The 22,702-nt window shown below is 48.0% G+C and overlaps 1 protein-coding gene across 5 annotated transcripts in view; it reads right to left on the bottom strand.

Moving 5' to 3' along the window:
* Window positions 1-28: 28 nt before the first annotated feature.
* LOC106579511 (epithelial discoidin domain-containing receptor 1) overlaps window positions 29-22,702 on the bottom strand; it is an 87,759-nt gene continuing 65,085 nt past the window's right edge. The window contains exons 9-22 of one of the 5 annotated variants that reach the window (XM_045702084.1): window positions 17,536-17,785; window positions 17,220-17,363; window positions 16,356-16,409; window positions 15,353-15,519; window positions 14,930-15,146; window positions 12,759-12,905; window positions 12,176-12,329; window positions 11,875-12,007; window positions 11,458-11,585; window positions 5,451-5,648; window positions 4,930-5,034; window positions 4,768-4,897; window positions 4,437-4,586; window positions 29-4,180 (exon numbers count right to left, since the gene is read on the bottom strand). In XM_045702084.1, the coding sequence (XP_045558040.1) occupies window positions 4,040-4,180; window positions 4,437-4,586; window positions 4,768-4,897; window positions 4,930-5,034; window positions 5,451-5,648; window positions 11,458-11,585; window positions 11,875-12,007; window positions 12,176-12,329; window positions 12,759-12,905; window positions 14,930-15,146; window positions 15,353-15,519; window positions 16,356-16,409; window positions 17,220-17,363; window positions 17,536-17,785 (2,118 nt within the window). In that variant the 3' untranslated portion in view covers window positions 29-4,039. Of the gene's footprint in view, window positions 4,181-4,436; window positions 4,587-4,767; window positions 5,035-5,450; window positions 5,649-11,457; window positions 11,586-11,874; window positions 12,008-12,175; window positions 12,330-12,758; window positions 12,906-14,929; window positions 15,147-15,352; window positions 15,520-16,355; window positions 16,410-17,219; window positions 17,364-17,535; window positions 17,786-22,702 lie in introns of all 5 variants that reach the window. The other 4 variants (XR_006760683.1, XR_006760681.1, XR_006760684.1 and 1 more) reach the window with 4 other exon arrangements.

Genomic DNA, 22,702 nt, shown 5'->3' with positions numbered 1-22,702 from the left:
TAATGACAAGTAGAACATTCTTCCTTGCTTTATTTGGAAAGATTAACTTTATTAAAACTACAAAAATAGACAACACAATGAATTACAATGGCATCAAGATAAGGTAGCAAGCTTTCTACAAAGGAACAAAAGGAAGAGACCCCAACTGTAACAAAGAAATTCCATATATTAGTCAATGAAATAAAAATTCTGTCCTTAAAATATGTACACATCAGGTTCAGCTTCAAAGACAAAGGATGACGTCATCACTGACAAGGAGATTCTAAGTACGTATACAGGAAATATATATACAGATATGGGTTTATTTTGGCTACAGTGTATCGAAAAAGGTCAATCGAGAAGCACGTACTGTATTCATATGGCACCTCCATTCACACTCATTCAATCAGTAAATAAGGATGATTTGATCTTGATCAAACCTGACACATTATACAGAACTACAATCAGTAAGGCAGAGTCCACCATGGTCAGCTTATGTTGGGATAATGTAGATGGAAGGTCACTGACAAACTAAAAGGCTTTGGATACAGTTGTTAGTGTTCCTCTCCTCATGAGTGTTATGTTCTTTGTGATTGGGATGTTTCAACCGTTACGTCTGATGGGTATGTATGTAACACTGGCAGTTTGGGGATGAGCATTTGGTGTACTCTGCCTTTCCTCATAATGCGGAGGTTTTCCAAACCTTTATTTTCCTCCTTGAGAACACCTTTTATGAGGCAGTTCTATTTGAACAACAATCCACTGATATGAATCATGAATAAATGATCCACTTTAAGTAGATAAATCACAAGACACTGACCTGTATTTCTGTTTAGAACTACATCTATTTTGACCAGCAATGCCATGTTGGACTGCTATGGGTTCTAACGCCAAGGGGATCCAGACTGTACGCTCCAACATCCAGACCAGCATACCAACATGATACTAGTATAGTAACTAGCATACCAACATGATACTAGTATAGTAACTAGCATACCAACATGATACTAGTATAGTAACTAGCATACCAACATGATACTAGTATAGTAACTAGCATACCAACATGATACTAGTATAGTAACTAGCATACCAGTGTTGGGGGACCTACTCTGAAAGTGCCGTTAATTAGTTGTTATACTACAAGTACTGTAACTATGCCCCAAGACTGGTCACGACTCTAGTATTCTAATGCAGGTATTGGGGCGTGCAGCCAGAAACAGCCTTTAAAGTGCAGCTGGTAGTGTATTGGACATATACATGAACCTCCTTTCTCCATCTGGGTCACTGAGTCAGACCCAGCTCCGCTATCCATCGCTGGTAGAAAATCATCACGTCGCTCACCTCAATTACACATGAAAATGGTCATTTACATATATCAGCCCCCACTCCCCTCTAGTCGTCAATCCATCTGTCCATCCATGTTATGCTGTTTCATCAGCTAGTCACCAATCACAACTGTCAATTTCACATGTGATGTCACAGCGCAGGCAGTGTTGTCTGTGTTGCTGTGTTGCTGTGGGCTGTACTATTCCAGCTCCCATCAGGAAGGACGTCTCTCTTCTGTTAAGTTCAACTCTCATAGGCTGTAGCGGTTCACAGTGCACCTCCCCTACTGTATCTGTTCTCTCAGTCAGTGAGGCTCACGTCACGTGACACCAGTCAGTTCTCTCTGGCTCTGGAGGTCCAAAGGGTTTCAGTTTGGAGGTCTGGTAGAGTAACAACCACACACTTCCTGTCCTGGAAAGAGTCCTCGAGTCCAGATCAGTTCACATCAGTCCAGTATAACTCCATAGTTACAGCTCAGAGTGGATCAGTTGTGAGATATATGAGTGAGACTGCAGAATGACAGTTGGTTGGAGTGGGAGGCAGAATGTGGCAGACTATAGTCACAATGCCAGCCAAGTCTGGACTGAGGAGCTGACTGACTGACTGACTGCAGTGTTCGTGTGTCTGTCTAATGCCTGGTGTTACAGACTGCTGGTGGAACACCTGTTGCTGTGTCTGTTACTGGCCTGTGTATGAGATACCATCATTCTGCTTGCCAGACTTTAAAGCTCAGGCGTAACGGGTAGGCCAGAGGAATATAATGCAATATTCAGCCTCGTCTGGCTCCATGAGACCGAACCTTAGACTGGGGTCTGGGGTGGAGGGTTTGGGGCTGGGAATAAGGGTCTGGGATGGAGGGTTTGGGGCTGGGAATAAGGGGCTGGGATGGAGGGTTTGGGGCTGGGAATAAGGGTCTGGGATGGAGGGTTTGGGGCTGGGAATAAGGGTCTGGGGTGGAGGGTTTGGGGCTGGGAATAAGGGGCTGGGGTGGAGGGTTTGGGGCTGGGAATAAGGGGCTGGGGTGGAGGGTTTGGGGCTGGGAATAAGGGTCTGGGATGGAGGGTTTGGGGCTGGGAATAAGGGTCTGGGATGGAGGGTTTGGAGCTGGGAATAAGGGTCTGGGGTGGAGGGTTTGGGGCTGGGAATAAGGGTCTGGGGTGGAGGGTTTGGGGCTGGGAATAAGGGTCTGGGATGGAGGGTTTGGGGCTGGGATGGAGGGTTTGGGGCTGGGAATAAGGGTCTGGGATGGAGGGTTTGGGGCTGGGAATAAGGGTCTGGGATGGAGGGTTTGGGGCTGGGAATAAGGGTCTGGGGTGGAGGGTTTGGGGCTGGGAATAAGGGGCTGGGGTGGAGGGTTTGGGGCTGGGAATAAGGGGCTGGGGTGGAGGGTTTGGGGCTGGGGCTGGGAATAAGGGGCTGGGGTGGAGGGTTTGGGGCTGGGAATAAGGGTCTGGGATGGAGGGTTTGGGGCTGGGAATAAGGGTCTGGGATGGAGGGTTTGGAGCTGGGAATAAGGGTCTGGGGTGGAGGGTTTGGGGCTGGGAATAAGGGTCTGGGGTGGAGGGTTTGGGGCTGGGAATAAGGGTCTGGGGTGGAGGGTTTGGGGCTGGGAATAAGGGTCTGGGATGGAGGGTTTGGGGCTGGGAATAAGGGTCTGGGGTGGAGGGTTTGGGGCTGGGAATAAGGTTCTGGGATGGAGGGTTTGGGGCTGGGAATAAGGGTCTGGGATGGAGGGTTTGGGGCTGGGATGGAGGGTTTGGGGCTGGGAATAAGGGTCTGGGATGGAGGGTTTGGGGCTGGGAATAAGGGTCTGGGATGGAGGGTTTGGGGCTGGGAATAAGGGTCTGGGGTGGAGGGTTTGGGGCTGGGAATAAGGGTCTGGGATGGAGGGTTTGGGGCTGGGAATAAGGGTCTGGGAAGAACTGGGTTATATACTGAAAACTAGTGAAACATACTGGAGTTTACTGGGACATACTCGTTTTATATATAGTACTAAGACAGCAAACCTTGTGTGCAATTTCATCTCTGTGTGAAAAATGTGTGCGTACCGTTTTGAGATGGAGAAATGTTGACAGTATGAGAATATATATAGACCTTCACCAGTAACCCTAGCACATGATTTATACAATACCAAAAACATTAGCATGTCAAGTAATAAAATATCTATATAGGACGATGTGTTATTAAGTTTATCCCAAAATGTTAATATGCTATTAAACTATGATCACATTTCAGAGTATTAAAGTCTGACATTGATACATAATCAGATTGGTATTGTTGATATTCTTTGATAAACGTTAATCAGCGTTACACATTCATTTTAGCTTCATCTACATTACCAAGCATTGTCACATCACCTCCCCATACATGTCTTACAGCTTCCCTGTGTTAGCTGGCAGACCAGTGACGGACCATGCAGAATCAGACACCAACCCACCACCGCACCAACCGTTGTGTTGTGCTACACTCTAGAGACTACTCAGGGGGGGGGTCTGTCTTGTGGGAGTGAAAACCGAACCAGCAGTGTCTCGGCCACATCCGCCCATCATAGAGAAATACAAAATATACAAGCAGGCACACATCCCTCTACTGCACACCTCTCCCTCTACACCTCCACCACTTCTACACACATCCCTCGCTCAAAGCACTCATCTCTGTGATGAATGGAGGTAGGAGGAGCCGTCTCTCATCCTCTCTCCATCTCACTCTTCCATTCCTCTCTCTCTCTCTCTCTCTACACCATGTTCATGGCATCCTCTGTGAGGAAGGAGTGAATGTGGGCAAATGATGGGCGGAGCTTGCAGTCCCGGTTCCAGCAGCTCAGCATGAGGTCATAGAGACCCTGAGGACACACACCTGGTCTGCTCAGATACACCTGGGGGGGGGAGGGGGGGGGGGGGGGGGGGGGGGGAGGGGGGGGGGGGGGGAGACAGGGGGGGGTTGGGGAGACAGAGGAGGGATGGGGGAGACAGAGACAGAGGAGGGATGGGGGAGACAGAGGAGGGATGGGGGAGAAAGATAGAAAGGGGGAGGTGGAGGGTGGAGACAAAAGGTAGGAGGGAGAGATGAGGGTTAAACATTCCATCTACACACTTAAATGTACTGCTACTGTACTGTAGGAGTGTGTGTACCTGTCTTCCGTGGTCCCTGAAGAACTCTCCAGCATTGTCTATGACCTGTTCATCAGTCAGGTTGGAGTAGGGTTGCTCCTGACACACACTCAGCATCTCCCACAGAGTCACACCAAACGCCCACACGTCACTGGCTGTGGTGAACTTCCCCTGCAGAGACACACACTCTCTGTTAGTTACTGGTTAGTAACTTATTTACCACTGCTAACTTACTACTTGTCCCACCATTTTGTTTGTTTCTTTTGTAATGTCCTCATATCATCTCTCTTGTTTCCTTTATGCCTCTCTCTCCTTCCTCCCTGTCTCCCTGTCTCCCTGTGTGTCCTCTCACCATCAGGATACACTCCCAGGCCATCCATCGTATAGGCAGCACAGCCCGCCCCTGGATGCGGTAATAGTCTCCAGCATACAGGTTTCTGCTCATCCCAAAGTCGGCGATCTTGATGGGTCGCTCCCGCCCCGGGTCGCCCCGCTCTCGCCCTTCTCACCCCCCACCAGGCAGTTTCTTGTGGCCAGGTCACGGTGCACGAAGTTCAGAGACGACAGAAACTTCATCCCTGAAGCTATCTGACTGGCCATGGCGATCAGAGCAGGGTAACTGAGAGGGAGGGATGGAGGGATGTGTGGTGGAAGAAGAAGAGAAGAGATAGAGGCAGAAATACAATATTTCAGATGCAGGTGTGTGTGTATATGCATCTGTCTTTATGGAAACGTGAGTGTGACTGCGTGTGTGTACTCTGTGTGTACGGTGTGTGTGTACTATGTGTGTGTGTACTATGTGTGCGTACAGTGTGTGTGTACTATGTGTGTGTGTGTGTGTGTGTGTACCGTGTGTGTGTGTGTATGTGTGTGCGTACTATATGTGTGTGTGTGTGTGTGTACTATGTGTGTGTGTGTGTGTACTATGTGTGTGTGTACTGTGTGTGTGTGTGCGTACGGTGTGTGTGTGTGTGCGCGTACGGTGTGTGTGTGTGTACTATGTGTGTGTGTGTGTGTACTATGTGTGCGTATTACCTGATGGTGGGGGTGTTGTGTGTGGGTCCAGTCTTGTCCAGCAGGACTCTGTGTGAGAGGTACTGGTTGAGGTCTCCACTCTCCATGTACTCTGTGACCATACAGAGAGGATCGCTGCTCACACACACTCCCAACAGACGGATGATGTTGGGGTCCTTCAGACGAGACAGAATCTTCCCCTCCTTTAGGAAGTCATTCCTAGGAGGGAGGGAGAGGGTGAGAGAGGAGCGATTAGAGAGAGGAGCGAGGGGTGGGGGGTGGAGAGGGAGAGGAGCGAGGTGGGGGGTGGAGAGAGAGAGGAGCGAGGGGTGGGGGGGTGGAGAGGGAGAGGAGCGAGGGGTGTGGGCGTGGAGAGAGAGAGGAGCGAGGGGTGGGAGGGTGGAGAGGGAGAGGAGCGAGGGGTGGAGAGAGAGAGTAGCGGGGGGTGAAGAGAGAGAGAGAGAGAGTTTCTAACTGTCTTAATCTTCCCCATAGAAACAACAGTGACAGCACCGTCAACAAAAACGGAAGGGATCTTTTACAGCTCTGTAGAAGCCTGGGTCTGTACTTTGTCAATGGTAGGTTACGGGGGGACTCTTTGGGGAGATTCACCTACTGCTCACCTCTTGGCCACAGTACAGTAGACTATATGATCACAGACATGAACCCTTTCTCTCTCAGCTCATTCACTGTCAAGCCACTAACACCTCTGTCTGATCACAGCCAAATTACGTTGTTCCTCAAAAGAACAGACATGGAAACAACCACACATTCACAGCCCAGTAAGCTGTACAACATCAGACATTCATACAGATGGGCCCAAAACAGCACAGAAGATTACCAGAAAGCAACCTGGAACCAAAATATACAAACACTCTTAGATAACTTTCTGGATACCACATTCACTCACAGTAAAGAAGGCATCAATCTCGCAGTACGAAACATCAACTATATATTCAGGCAAACGGCAAAAGAAGCACAATTGAAATTGATAAAAAATTAAAATTAAAAAAATCACAGATGACAACTGGTTTGATGCAGATTGTAAAATTATAAGGAAAAAACTTAGAACACTATCCAACCAAAAGCACAGAGACCCAAATAATGGTGAATTACGCCTTCATTACTGTGAGACTTTAAAACTCTATAAACGTACACTCAGAACCAAAAAAGCACAGTACAACAGCAAGCAGCTGACACTAATTGAGGAGTCCATAAACACAAACAACTTTTGGCAAAATTGGAAAAAACTAAAAAAATCTAAACAAGAGGAATTAGCGATACAAAATGGTGACATATGGACAACCCATTTCAAAACACTCTACAACACCGTTCAAATTGACACAAATGCAGAACAACGCCAAATTCATGACAAGTTGAATGGATTAGAAAAAGCTATAAAGGACAATCAAAATCCATTGGACTCCCCAATTACTGACCAGGAGCTCTATAAGAAACTTCAGGCTCTCAAATTTAAAAAAGCACGCGGACCTGATGGCATCCTAAATGAGATGCTCAAAATCACTAGTGCAAAATTTCAATTGGCTATATTAAAACTGTTTAATTTGATCCTGAGTGTAGGATATTTCCCTGACATCTGGAATCAAGGACTCATAACCCCAATCTTTAAGAACGGAGACAAATTTGACCCTAACAATTACAGAGGCATTTGTGTGAACAGTAACCTGGGGAAGGTTTTCTGTAGTATCATCAATGTAAGAGTTCTAAACTTCCTTAATAAGCACAATGTCTTGAGTAAAAGCCAAATTGGATTTATACCAAAACATCGCACAACTGATCATATTTACACCTTACACACCCTGATAGATAAACATGTCCACCAAAATAATACCAAAATATACGCTTGCTTTATCGACTTCCAAAAAGCATTTGATTCTATTTGGCATACAGGACTGTTCTACAAAGTTATTGAAAGTGGTGTAGGGTGTAAAACATATGACATAATTAAATCAATGTATACTGGCAATACGTGCAGCATTAAAATTGGTAAGAAAAGAACAGAATTCTTTAACCAGGGGCGGGGCCTTCGTCAGGGTTGCAATCTGAGCCCTGCACTCTTCAATATTTACATTAACGAATTGACCACTATTCTGGAAAAATCCTCAGCCCCTGGTGTTAGTCTCCACAATTCAGAAGTTAAATGCCTACTCTTCGCAGATGACCTATGCCTGCTGTCACCCACAGCACATGGCCTACAGCAGAGCCTGGACCTGCTAGAGCAGTACTGTCAGACCTGGGCCCTGGCAGTAAACTCCAAAAAGACTAAAATAATGATTTTCCAGAGAAGATCCAGATCTCAGGGAATTAGACAAAAGTTCTCAATTGGTACAAAATATATAGAGTACTGTACACACTACAATTACTTAGGTTTAAAAATAAGCTCAACTGGACACCTTAATGAGGCAGTGAATGAACTGAGAGAGAAAGCATGCAGGGCATTCTACGCCATTAAAAAGCTAATTCAAATTGAAATACCTATTAAAATTTGGCTAAAACTAATTGAATATGTCATTGAACCAATTGCACTTTATGGCAGCGAGGTGTGGGGTCCACTTGCAAAACAAGATTTCATCAAATGGGACAAACACCCCATTGAAACCCTACATGCAGAGTTCTGTAAGATTCTCCTACATGTCCAGAGGAAAACTACAAACAATGCATGCAGGGCAGAATTAGGCCAATATCCACTAATAATAAAAACTCAAAAAAGAGCAATTAAGTTTTGGAAACATCTAAAATACAGTGACCCCCTCTCATATCATTACCAAGCCCTGCAATGCCAAGAGCTGAGCAAAGAAAAGAGTCCCCTCATCCAGCTGGTCCTGGGGCTGAGTTCACAAACTTGTTCTACTAACACACTGAAGCCTCAGGACCAGAACATCCAATCAATCAGAATAAACCAAATTACAACACAGTCAAAACAAAACTACATTGCTTATTGGGAAACACAAGCACAAGCAAAGTGCAGTGCAAAGTGCAGTACACTGTGGCTATCTATTTGACCATGGTTACTGATCAAAACCTTAGAAAAACCTTGACTAAGTACAGGCTCAGTGAGCACAGCCTTGCCATTGAGAAGGGTAGACACAGGATAACCTGGCTCCCTGTAGAGGAAAGGCTGTGCGACCACTGCACAACAGCAGAACCTGAGACGAGCTGCATTTCCTGACAAAATGTCAAAAATATAAAACAATTAGAGAGTGTCATTTCCCCAAGTTTGAAACCCTTATTCAAGGTTTCAAAGACCTCTCTGATGAGAGTAGGCTACCCGTCCTGTTGGGGGAGGACGCAGAGAGCTGTGGGTTGGCAGCGCACTACATTGCTGCCTGTCATAAGTTGAGGGACAGTGTCTGACAGACCAATCAACCTGCACATGTACTCTACTGTATGCTTATTGTTATTGTTCAATGTATGGTTATTCTGACCCTTGGTTATTGTTGTTACTGTTGTCCCATTGACAATTTTGATTCTCATTTTTATTTATCTTTTATATTGTAAATATACAAAATAAGCTTTGGCAATATGTACATTGTTACGTCATGCCAATAAAGCGAATTGAATTGAGTAAGCGGGGGTGTGGGGGGTGAAGAGAGAGAGTAGCGAGGGGTGGGGGGTGGAGAGGGAGAGGAGCGAGGGGTGGGGGTGGAGAGAGAGGAGCGAGGGTGGAGAGAGAGGAGCGAGGGGTGGGGGGGTGGAGAGAGAGGAGCGAGGGGTGGGGGTGGAGAGGGAGAGGAGCGAGAGGTGGGGGGTGGAGAGAGAGAGAGGAGCGAGGGGTGGGGGGTGGAGAGAGAGAGGAGCGAGGGGTGGGGGGTGGAGAGAGAGGAGCGAGGGGTGGGGGGGTGGAGAGGGAGAGGAGCGAGAGGTGGGGGGTGGAGAGAGAGAGAGGAGCGAGGGGTGGGGGTGGAGAGAGAGAGGAGCGAGGGGTGGGGGGGTGGAGAGGGAGAGGAGCGAGGGGTGGGGGGGTGGAGAGAAAGAGGAGCAATTAGAGAGAGGAGCGAGGGGTGGAGGGGTGGAGAGAGAGAGGAGCGAGGGGTGGTGGAGAGAGAGTAGCGAGGGGTGGTGGAGAGAGAGGAGCGAGGGGTGGTGGAGAGAGAGGAGCGAGGGGTGGGGGGTGGAGAGGGAGAGGAGCGAGGGGTGGTGGAGAGAGAGTAGCGAGGGGTGGGGGGTGGAGAGAGAGAGAGGAGCGATGGGTGGGGGGTGGAGAGAGAGGAGCGAGGGGTGGGGGGTGGAAAGAGAGGAGCGAGGGGTGGGGGTGGTGGAGAGAGAGAGGAGCGAGGGGTGGTGGAGAGAGAGAGGAGCGAGGGGTGGTGGAGTGGAGGGGTGGAGCGAGGGGTGGGGGGATGGAGAGAGAGGAGCGAGGGGTGGGGGGTGGAGAGAGAGGAGCGAGGGGTGGGGGGTGGAGAGAGAGGAGCGAGGGGTGGTGGAGAGAGAGTAGCGAGGGTGGGGGGGTGGAGAGAGAGAGAGGAGCGAGGGGTGGTGGAGAGAGAGTAGCGAGGGGTGGGGGGTGGAGAGAGAGAGAGGAGCGAGGGGTGGGGGGGTGGAGAGAGAGGAGCGAGGGGTGGGGGGTGGAGGGAGAGGAGCGAGGGGTGGGGGGGTGGAGGGAGAGGAGGCGAGGGGTGGGGGGTGGAGGGAGAGGAGCGAGGGGTGGGGGGGTGGAGAGAGAGGAGCGAGGGGTGGGGGGTGGAGAGAGAGTAGCGAGGGGTGGAGAGAGAGGAGCGAGGGGTGGTGGAGAGAGAGTAGCGAGGGGTGGGGGGGTGGAGAGGGAGAGGAGCGAGGGGTGGTGGAGAGAGAGTAGCGAGGGGTGGGGGGGTGGAGAGAGAGAGGAGCGAGGGGTGGGGGTGGAGAGAGAGAGGAGCGAGGGGTGGAGAGGGAGAGGAGCGAGGGGTGGGGGTGGAGAGGGAGAGGAGCGAGGGGTGGGGGGTGGAGAGGGAGAGGAGTGAGGGGTGGTGGAGAGAGAGATAGCGAGGGGTGGGGGGTGGAGAGAGAGAGAGGAGTGAGGGGTGGGGGTGGAGAGAGAGGAGCGAGGGGTGGGGGGTGGAGAGAGAGAGAAGCGAGGGGTGGAGAGAGAGGAGCGAGGGGTGAAGAGAGAGGAGCGAGGGGTGAAGAGAGAGAGAGTAGCGGGGGGTGAAGAGAGAGAGAGCGGGGTGGAGAGAGAGAGAGAGCGAGGGGTGGGGGGTGGAGAGAAAGAGGAGCGAGGGGTGGGGGGTGGAGAGAGAGAGGAGCGAGGGGTGGGGGTGGGGGTGGAGAGAGAGAGTAGCAAGGAGTGGGGGGATGAAGAGAGAGAGAGAGCGGGGTGGAGAGAGAGAGAGGAGCGAGGGGTGGGCGGTGGAGAGAGAGGGGTGGAGAGAGCGAGAGATCAACAATTGAAACAAGAAAAAGCTAAAAAAGTAAGAGAGAGAGATGATGGTTACTGATCAAAACCTTAGAAAAACCTTGACTAAGTACAGGCTCAGTGAGCACAGCCTTGCCATTGAGAAGGGTAGACACAGGATAACCTGGCTCCCTGTAGAGGAAAGGCTGTGCGACCACTGCACAACAGCAGAACCTGAGACGAGCTGCATTTCCTGACAAAATGTCAAAAATATAAAACAATTAGAGAGTGTCATTTCCCCAAGTTTGAAACCCTTATTCAAGGTTTCAAAGACCTCTCTGATGAGAGTAGGCTACCCGTCCTGTTGGGGGAGGGCAGAGAGCTGTGGGTTGGCAGCGCACTATATTGCTGCCTGTCATAAGTTGAGGGACAGTGTCTGACAGACCAATCAACCTGCACATGTCCTCTACTGTATGATTATTGTCATTGTTGAATGTATGGTTATTTTGACCCTTGGTTATTGTTGTAACTGTTGTCCCGTTGACAATATTTGATTCTCATTTTTTATTTATTTTTATATTGTAAATATCCAAAATAAGCTTTGGCAATATGTATATTGTTACGTCATGCCAATAAAGTGAATTGAATTGAATTGAATTGAAAATTGATGGAGAGAGAGAGAGAGGTGAGACAGACCTGGCATTCTTGGAGGCGTCAGGGCGCAGTATCTTAACAGCCACCAGCAGAGGGCGTCCTTTCCTCACGTTGAAAGGGAACTCCAGGTTAGGCAGGTCCTGAGGGCTCTCTATCTCGCACAGGTGCACCTGAGGAAGGAACCAATAGGAAAAGTTACCTTCAGACAACCAACAACCACAAGTAAAAGTCTCTCACATGATCAGAAAACCACCCCGCATCGCCACAAATGACTTCAATGATGCCAGTCTCAGACTAAAGAATGTAGAGAACGACAGAGCAGCGGGAGAATTTAGTGAGAGTTGTCAACCTAACACACATTTGCACACACACATACACACACACACACACACATGCACACACAGTATAGTTAAACACGTCTACACACACAAACACAAGCACACACACAGGCGTACACACCTCTCCAAACTGTCCTTCTCCCAGTTTCTCCTTGAAGACCAGACAGTGTCGGGGCAGTTCAGGCAGGGGGGTGCAGTCTGCTGCAGTGGGGCTGGGGGAGGTCAGGGCTGGCACTGCATACGTATTGTTACCACTGACAAGACAAATCACAGCTAAGTGTATTGAAATTTACACACTTTAGGGTAGAAACACAAAAAAGGCAATAAAATATATGAATAAAAGAACATAAAAACAAAGAAGGATCACTGATTCAAGTCCAAGTTAAAAAGGTGGGTTTTTAATGGTGATTTAACCCTCCTACCTGACGCCCTGCAGGCTAACGATGTCCGCCTCTGCATAGTGGGGCACGCTGGCGGGGAAGGGGGGAGACAGGGCCGGGTAGGGAGGGGCATCGGGGTACGGGGGAGGCTCCTCCTGGGTGGGGGGTAAGCCCTTCTCCAAGTCCATACCACAGGCTGGAGGGAGGGAGAGGAGGGAAGAGGTTGTGAAAGGAGGGATAGAGGAGTGGAGAGAGGGATGGAGAGAGGGATGGAGGAGTGGAGAGAGGAGTGGAGAGAGGGATGGAGGAGTGGAGAGAGGAGTGGAGAGAGGGATGGAGGAGTGGAGAGAGGGATGGAGGAGTGGAGAGAGGGATGGAAGAGTTGAGAGAGAGGCGTGCTCAGGCCTTTGTCATGAGAATTCTGAGACAAATGACTTTATTATGTTAAAAGCACTACACAAAATGGAGTGAATTGATGCAGTGAGTGACGGACAAACGGTTCATAATCAAACACATGCTCAGAGCCCTGATGTCACTCTGTTATTCTAGACAGTATGATTCCAGCTCCATGGAGCTCCAGGGAGGGGGTGAATCCTTGTACTTCCCCCCAGTCAGAGGCTCTTACCCTGGGCCCCATTATTGAGGCTCTTCTCCTGAGGGTGGGAGGAGCTGGCCCTGGCCAATGGGACGGTTAGGGGCCACGAGGAGCCTGAGCCATGCTGCCTCTGATCTGACAGGAGGAGGTCATAGGCTGGGTTGTTTAACAGCAAGGCTGGGGGGGGCATGGACGCACACACACAACGAGGCACACAACACGCAAAACACAAAATAAGGCAAACAACATGCGATATACACATCAAGGCAAAACACACAAGGCAAACACAGCACAACACAACACAGTACAGTACAGCATAACACAACACAACACAACACAACACCACAACACAACACAACACAACACAGCACAGCACAACACAACACAACACAACACAGTACAGTACAGCATAACACAGTACAGTACAGCATAACACGGTACAGCATAACATAACACAACACCACCCAGAACAACACAGTACAGCACAACACAACACAACACCACACAGCACAACACAACACAGTACAGCATAACATAACACAACACCACCCAAAACAACACAACACAGTACAGCACAACACAACAGTACAGCACAACATAACACAGTACAGCACAACATAACACAGTACAGTATAACATAACACAACACAACCCAGCACAACACAGTACAGCACAACACAACACAGTACAGCACAACATAACACAGTACAGCACAACATAACACAGTACAGCACAACATAAAAGTGTACAGCATAACATAACACAACACAACCCAGCACAACACAGTACAGCATAACACAGTACAGCACAACATAACACAGTACAGCACAACATAACACAGTACAGCATAACATAACACAACACCACCCAGCACAACACAGTACAGCACAACATAACACAGTACAGCACAACATAACACAACACAACCCAGCACAACACAACACAGTACAACACAATACAACATAACACAACACCACCCAGCACAACACAACATAACATAACATAGTACAGCACAACACAACATAACACAACATAACACAACACCACCCAGCACAACATAACATAGTACAGCACAACACAACACAGTACAGCACAACATAACACAGTACAGCACAACATAACACAACACAACATCACCCAGCACAACATAACACAGTACAGCACAACACAGTACAGCACAACATAACATAACACAGCACAACACAGCACAACAAAAACACAACACAACAAAAACACAACACAAGTTAGCGAAACACAGCATACCAGTGACTATACAAGGGGAAGGATGCATTAAGTTGGGGAGAACAGAACAGGTCAGCAGAGCAAAGACCAGGCAAGGTTAACACAACTCAGACAATGAACAAACGTAACAACCACAGGGTATAATGTACATGTGGGAGGATAATATTTCTGTTATTCAGCATGATAAGGTTTCTGTGATATTTTTATTCTTCTGTATAATGTGACACTGTTCAAATCTGACACAGTGGATAGTAAAGACAGCATAGCAGCCGCCTGCAGCGCAGAGCAACTAGGAATGCTCTCTCTCTCTCTTCCTCTTTCCTTCCCCTCAGTCAACAATAGGTCTCTTATGCCCTGTGTGTGTGGGTGTGTGTGTGTGTGTGTGTGTCTGGGTGTGTGTGTGTGTGTGTCTGTGTGTGTCTGGGTGTGTGTGTGTGTGTGTCTAGGTGTATGTGTGTGTGTGTCTGGGTGTATGTGTGTGTGTGTCTAGGTATGTGTGTGTGTTTGTCTGGGTGTGTATGTGTGTGTGTGTGTATGTGTGTGTGTGTCTAGGTATGTGTGTGTGTGTGTCTGGGTATGTGTGTGTGTGTGTGTGTGTGTGTGTGTGTGTGTGTGTGTGTGTGTGTGTGTGTGTGTCCCCTATTTGCCTGTCTGTGTCTATCATCAGGATCTAATGGTGTCATGATTAGTTTTAGTGTTTGATCTGTTGTATCCTGTTGTGTGTTTACTGTACTGTACCACATCTCCTTCTCTTTTTCTAGTCAAATCGCCTGCCTGCCTGCCTGCCTGCCTGCCTGCCTGCCTGCCTGCCTGCCTGCCTGCCTGCCTGCCTGCCTGCCTGCCTGCCTGCCTCCCTCCCTCCCTCCCTCCCTCCCTCCCCTCTAACTATGTATCTCGATCTCTCAGTCAAACTGACACTGTCTCAGTGTGTTTGTGGTCTCACTGCGGCCATGTCTTACCGGTGCTGTCTCGTCCAGTGTGGTCTCGTGGTCGGAGCAGTGCGCTGGGCTCCTGGTACTCTCCCTCTCCGTCGCAGCGCTCCCTGTCCCTGTCGTCAGGGAATGTGTGTATTCGCTGGTAGCGGCTGGAGTAGCTGTGTGTGTTGTTGATCACCACGTTGTCCGAGGGGACGGACAGATGGACACGCAACTCGTCACTGGACAGACTGCCCTGGGCCTGGAGAGGACAAGGAGAGGGTTAGCAAAACACACACACGCAGGCCACCGCATGCATACACAACACACACACACACACACACGCTACTGGACAGACTAATTTGAGCCTGAAAAGCCAACATGCACAGTAAGTAAGAATGTAAAGATACGTGAGACAGATAGTGGTAGCCATTTTGAAAGTCCTGCTGAAAGCCTTTCCTCCTTCACCTTGCCCAGTATCTTCTTCCAGTATTGCCTCCACAGAATGACAGCGATCACAGCTAATAGCAGCAGGATGATGCCCACCAGGCAGCCAATCAGGATGGCTGTGTTACTGCTGTCGTCCTTGGCGACAGGAAGGCCCGCCCTCGGGGTCATGGCATCGAAGTCGGCCCCTGAGAAGAACATAAACGTAATGAAGTGTATGTGTGAGTGTATGTGAGTGAGTGTGTGTGTGTTTGCGACAGTATATGTGGTACGTGAGAGAGTGAGTATTTCATCAGTAAATGTGTAAGTGTTAATGTGCTTTGCAGTCTGTGTATTAGCACGGTCTACATAGTCAGAGTCTGTCACACCCAAATACTTTCATCAAGCTCACTGACTGTCTGGTGTGTGTGTTCATGTTGTGTGTGTGTGTACAGTATGCGTGCTCATGCCGGGGAGGTCTGTGAAAGCCTCAGGGCTGGTCTTGGAGACAGAATGTTTTAGTCGTGTTTTCTGTTCCAGATGACCTTGCATGAGAGCAGCAGCTCTGATTATATAGGAAATAGAATGCACACAGTTTATGAGTTCAGCTCAAAGATGCAAAACAGCGTTGTAAAGTCTCCCTCTCTCTCCAGCGTTAAGACAGACATAGCACTACACACTGCCGCCCTCTTAAATTAAAAAAAGGCCTGTAATTGTCTGATGTTCCTTAGTTCCACAGTGGTTCTTTCAACATGCAGTTAGGGAGATCACAGGAAGGAAGTAGTGGTGTTGTTGTATGTGAATATGATGAGGTACCACAAAGCAACATGCTGTGTTAGTGTGTTACACTCTTTGGCCCAGAGTCAAAACATTAACTCCACCTCCCATAATCCTTCCCTCCTGCCCTTTATCGCTCCCTATTTTATTTCCTTCTGAACCCCTCATGGTCTCAGGACATCTCTAAGCTGTGTTAAACAGACCAGTTATCAGGGGAAATGTCCTTTCCCTCTTTCCACCCCCCCCCCCCTCTCTCTCTCTCTCTCACCTGACAGTGTGCTGTTACCCGTGCTGTCCATCATGGGGTTGGTGGTGGGGGGTTCTGGAGGAATGAGGGATGGAAGGAGTGATCATACAGAGGAGAAGAGAGTTTCTCTCAACTTACGGAAAAGCATGAGAGCGTGATGATATGTAGCATATGAGATGTCCAACTCCACGTGGACAATAAAGGTGTATTATTCTGGAGACGACCATGTTGCCAGACCAAGCTGCAGTGTAGACGACCATGTTGCCAGACAAAGCTGCAGTGTAGACGACCATGTTGCCAGACAAAGCTGCAGTGTAGACGACCATGTTGCCAGACAAAGCTGCAGTGTAGACGACCATGTTGCCAGACCAAGCTGCAGTGTAGACGACCATGTTGCCAGACCAAGCTGCAGTGTAGACGACCATGTTGCCAGACAAAGCTGCAGTGTAGACGACCATGTTGCCAGACCAAGCTGCAGTGTGTGAGGTTGGACTGAGGCCAGGGGTTTTAACACAGCATGATGGACAGAGGAGGAGGCGGCTCACACATGGCTCCTTGATATCCAGCACTGGGTGGTGTGGTTACTTCTTATACCCTGTCCTTTTGTCATTGCATGTTTCTGGAAATGCTTTAAACACACGACTTAGAACACTGCATGCCCACACTCATCACAACTGGTGGGTCAAGGGGCAAGAGGGAGGAGGAGAGAGGAGAGGAGGTGAGAGGGGAAAGGAGAGAGGAATAGGAATGGAAGAGGGGTGTAAATGGGAAAAGGGTGAGGGATGAGAGGAGCGTGGGACAAAAGGGGGATGAATGGAAGAGAGGGGGATGAGACGAACAGGGGGATGAGAGAGAGGTACAAGTGGTGAAGGAGAGGTGACTCACCTGAGGGAACGCTAGTGAAGTTGTGGTTGAGGGCGGGGCTGACAGAGGAAGGGAAGACAGGAGGAGGAGGAGTAGCGGAGGAGACCGGAGGAGCAGGAAGAGCAGAGCCCGTGTCCACGGGGTCGACACCCTCCCCATACGGCTCTGAGAGAGAGATGGGGATAAACAAGAATAGGATGATCAACTTCCTAAGACAATCAGAGATAACCATGAATCCCACAGAGTAGAAGGGGAGAGAGACTGAGAATCAGAGAGAAAAGGAGAGAAGAGGAGTGAGAATGAAAGGCAGTGAAAGAGAGCAATACTCTGAACGTACCAGAGTAAAAGGAGATCTCAGAGATGAGCATCCATCGGTCTGCGAAGGCAAACTGGCAGCGTAAGATCTGGGCGGGGCGACCCCCCAGGGGCAGGGAGATGGGGCGTGAGGAGGGGTCCTTCAGGTCCTCCAGGGGTACAGCCAGGGAGAGGGGGGGCGAGGACCAGGGGAGTAACAGGCCAGGTTTAAACTGACACTCTACCTTACTGAAGACCCTCACACCCTGGGTGTGGCGGTTATTACTGTGGACCTGGATGGGGGAGGGGGAGAGGGAGGGGAGGAAGAGTTAATAAGATAATGAACATTTAACAATGAGAAGGGCTTATCAAGAAAAACTTCCAAACTAATTCAAGGCAGAAAGGAGTTGGAGCACACAACCAAAAAAAGGCAGAGATTGATTTATTTTAGCTCACTGTAATCCACTGAACAGGATGAAAACAGGATGTGAACTGACCATTGCACTTAGCTCCAATGTATAGCCTAGTGGCCCTTTTTTTAATGATAATTTATTTCAAGGTAAATGACAAATTATAGCACAAAATAATACTAATAATAAGATAAATAGTGTGTCTCGTTAGTCAATAGGCCATGTCAAAATATACATAAGTGATTTGGGTGTCTGTGAATCCGGAGACGCAGAGACCCAAAAAACCAAGACAACAGCATTATAGAAAGGAGGACAGTAAAAAGAATCTAGTACTGCCAGAATGCCACTTTCTTTTAGACCTGTTCTATGGCTATAAAGTGCAGGGAGGAAGGTGAGCCATGGTTGGCTTCCATGCAGTGGAGTGCAATAACATAGTCTGTGTTTAACTATGCTCCAACTTCTTTACCTCGAATTAGACCTCTTGGAAGTTTATCTTGGTAAGCCATTCTCATGATTTTTGTCATTGATGTTGAGCACCCCTCCTTTGTTTGCTGAAGTGTGAAGGTCCACCTGATCTTGATTTAAAAATAAATAGTAACACTAAAACCCTGCAGTTATAATGCATCGTTAGCGTTGTTATGACCATGTACTACCACCTCATAATAGGAACATCACATTACACTGAGGTACTAGGTGGAAATAACAAAACTCTTCATAAAGAAATGGTGAATGTGCAAACTATCTTTTTAAGTTGGAGGGGAGGGGGGGGGTATTCAATTAAAAACAGGATTTAAATCCTGTTGACTCTTGATTGTTTTGGCAACATTGTTGTGAGCTGGCTATAAATGCAAATGAGTGCAAGTGGAAAGTGATTAGTGAAAGTATGAGAGGGAAGAGAAGAGAGAAGAAGAAGAGAGAACAACAAGAAGAGAAAGGAAAGAGAAGAGGGGTGAGGTGAGAAAAAGAGAGGGGGAAAAGGAGAGGTTGATTGATTTGTGAAAATACATTTTACAGCCCACCAGAGGGACACGGCAGTAGAAAAGAGAGATAGTCCATAGACTATCACTGCTACCTAGTGAGGAGAGAGAGAGTCTATAGACTATCACTGCTACCTAGTGAGGAGAGAGAGAGAGAGAGTCTATAGACTATCACTGCTACCTAGTGAGGAGAGAGAGAGTCTATAGACTATCACTGCTACCTAGTGAGGAGAGAGAGAGAGAGAGTCTATAGACTATCACTGCTACCTAGTGAGGAGAGAGAGAGTCTATAGACTATCACTGCTACCTAGTGAGGAGAGAGAGAGAGTCTATATACTATCACTGCTACCTAGTGAGGAGAGAGAGAGTCTATAGACTATCACTGCTACCTAGTGAGAGAGAGAGAGTCTATAGACTATCACTGCTACCTAGTGAGGAGAGAGAGAGTCTATAGACTATCACTGCTACCTAGTGAGAGAGAGAGAGTCTATAGACTATCACTGCTACCTAGTGAGGAGAGAGAGTCTATAGACTATCACTGCTACCTAGTGAGGAGAGAGAGAGTCTATAGACTATCACTGCTACCTAGTGAGGAGAGAGAGAGTCTATAGACTATCACTGCTACCTAGTGAGGAGAGAGAGAGTCTATAGACTATCACTGCTACCTAGTGAGGAGAGAGAGAGTCTATAGACTATCACTGCTACCTAGTGAGGAGAGAGAGAGTCTATAGACTATCACTGCTACCTAGTGAGGAGAGAGAGAGTCTATAGACTATCACTGCTACCTAGTGAGGAGAGAGAGAGTCTATAGACTATCACTGCTACCTAGTGAGGAGAGAGAGAGAGTCTATAGACTATCACTGCTACCTAGTGAGGAGAGAGAGAGTCTATAGACTATCACTGCTACCTAGTAAGGAGAGAGAGAGTCTATAGACTATCACTGCTACCTAGTGAGGAGAGAGAGAGTCTATAGACTATCACTGCTACCTAGTGAGGAGAGAGAGAGTCTATAGACTATCACTGCTACCTAGTGAGGAGAGAGAGTCTATAGACTATCACTGCTACCTAGTGAGGAGAGAGAGAGAGTCTATAGACTATCACTGCTACCTAGTGAGGAGAGAGAGAGTCTATAGACTATCACTGCTACCTAGTGAGGAGAGAGAGAGAGTCTATAGACTATCACTGCTACCTAGTGAGGAGAGAGAGAGTCTATAGACTATCACTGCTACCTAGTGAGGAGAGAGAGAGTCTATAGACTATCACTGCTACCTAGTGAGGAGAGAGAGAGTCTATAGACTATCACTGCTACCTAGTGAGGAGAGAGAGAGTCTATAGACTATCACTGCTACCTAGTGAGGAGAGAGAGAGTCTATAGACTATCACTGCTACCTAGTGAGGAGAGAGAGAGTCTATAGACTATCACTGCTACCTAGTGAGGAGAGAGAGAGTCTATAGACTATCACTGCTACCTAGTGAGGAGAAAGAGAGTCTATAGACTATCACTGCTACCTAGTGAGGAGAGAGAGAGTCTATAGACTATCACTGCTACCTAGTGAGGAGAGAGAGAGTCTATAGACTATCACTGCTACCTAGTGAGGAGAGAGAGAGTCTATAGACTATCACTGCTACCTAGTGAGGAGAGAGAGAGTCTATAGACTATAGCTGCTACCTAGTGAGGAGAGAGAGAGTCTATAGACTATCACTGCTACCTAGTGAGGAGAGAGAGAGTCTATAGACTATCACTGCTACCTAGTGAGGAGAGAGAGAGTCTATAGACTATCACTGCTACCTAGTGAGGAGAGAGAGTCTATAGACTATCACTGCTACCTAGTGAGGAGAGAGAGAGAGTCTATAGACTATCACTGCTACCTAGTGAGGAGAGAGAGAGTCTATAGACTATCACTGCTACCTAGTGAGGAGAGAGAGAGTCTATAGACTATCACTGCTACCTAGTGAGGAGAGAGAGAGTCTATAGACTATCACTGCTACCTAGTGAGGAGAGAGAGAGTCTATAGACTATCACTGCTACCTAGTGAGGAGAGAGAGAGTCTATAGACTATCACTGCTACCTAGTGAGGAGAGAGAGAGTCTATAGACTATCACTGCTACCTAGTGAGGAGAGAGAGTCTATAGACTATCACTGCTACCTAGTGAGGAGAGAGAGAGTCTATAGACTATCACTGCTACCTAGTGAGGAGAGAGAGAGTCTATAGACTATCACTGCTACCTAGTGAGGAGAGAGAGAGAGAGAGAGAGAGTCTATAGACTTTCATTGCTACCTAGTGAGGAGAGAGAGAGTCTATAGACTATCACTGCTACCTAGTGAGGAGAGAGAGAGTCTATAGACTATCACTGCTACCTAGTGAGGAGAGAGAGAGTCTATAGACTATCACTGCTACCTAGTGAGGAGAGAGAGAGTCTATAGACTATCACTGCTACCTAGTGAGGAGAGAGAGAGAGTCTATAGACTATCACTGCTACCTAGTGAGGAGAGAGAGAGTCTATAGACTATCACTGCTACCTAGTGAGGAGAGAGAGTCTATAGACTATCACTGCTACCTAGTGAGGAGAGAGAGTCTATAGACTATCACTGCTACCTAGTGAGGAGAGAGAGAGTCTATAGACTATCACTGCTACCTAGTGAGGAGAGAGAGAGTCTATAGACTATCACTGCTACCTAGTGAGGAGAGAGAGAGAGTCTATAGACTATCACTGCTACCTAGTGAGGAGAGAGAGAGTCTATAGACTATCACTGCTACCTAGTGAGGAGAGAGAGAGAGTCTATAGACTATCACTGCTACCTAGTGAGGAGAGAGAGAGTCTATAGACTATCACTGCTACCTAGTGAGGAGAGAGAGAGAGTCTATAGACTATCACTGCTACCTAGTGAGGAGAGAGAGAGTCTATAGACTATCACTGCTACCTAGTGAGGAGAGAGAGTCTATAGACTATCACTGCTACCTAATGAGGAGAGAGAGTCTATAGACTATCACTGCTACCTAATGAGGAGAGAGAGAGAGTCTATAGACTATCACTGCTACCTAGTGAGGAGAGAGAGAGTCTATAGACTATCACTGCTACCTAGTGAGGAGAGAGAGAGAGTCTATAGACTATCACTGCTACCTAGTGAGGAGAGAGAGTCTATAGACTATCACTGCTACCTAATGAGGAGAGAGAGAGAGTCTATAGACTATCACTGCTACCTAGTGAGGAGAGAGAGAGAGAGAGTCTATAGACTATCACTGCTACCTAGTGAGGAGAGAGAGAGAGTCTATAGACTATCACTGCTACCTAGTGAGGAGAGAGAGAGAGAGAGAGTCTATAGACTATCACTGCTACCTAGTGAGGAGAGAGAAAGAGAGAGTCTATAGACTATCACTGCTACCTAGTGAGGAGAGAGAGAGTCTATAGACTATCACTGCTACCTAGTGAGGAGAGAGAGAGAGTCTATAGACTATCACTGCTACCTAGTGAGGAGAGAGAGAGTCTATAGACTATCACTGCTACCTAGTGAGGAGAGAGAGAGAGTCTATAGACTATCACTGCTACCTAGTGAGGAGAGAGAGAGTCTATAGACTATCACTGCTACCTAGTGAGGAGAGAGAGAGTCTATAGACTATCACTGCTACCTAGTGAGGAGAGAGAGAGAGTCTATAGACTATCACTGCTACCTAGTGAGGAGAGAGAGAGTCTATAGACTATCACTGCTACCTAGTGAGGAGAGAGTGAGAGAGAGTCTATAGACTATCACTGCTACCTAGTGAGGAGAGAGCGAGAGAGAGTCTATAGACTATCACTGCTACCTAGTGAGGAGAGAGCGAGA

The sequence above is a fragment of the Salmo salar genome, chromosome ssa02, assembly GCF_905237065.1.
Source record: "Salmo salar chromosome ssa02, Ssal_v3.1, whole genome shotgun sequence".
NCBI classification, from domain to species: Eukaryota; Metazoa; Chordata; class Actinopteri; order Salmoniformes; family Salmonidae; genus Salmo; species Salmo salar.
Note: the sequence above shows the minus strand (reverse complement) of the source record. Positions and strands in the feature narration are given on the sequence as shown.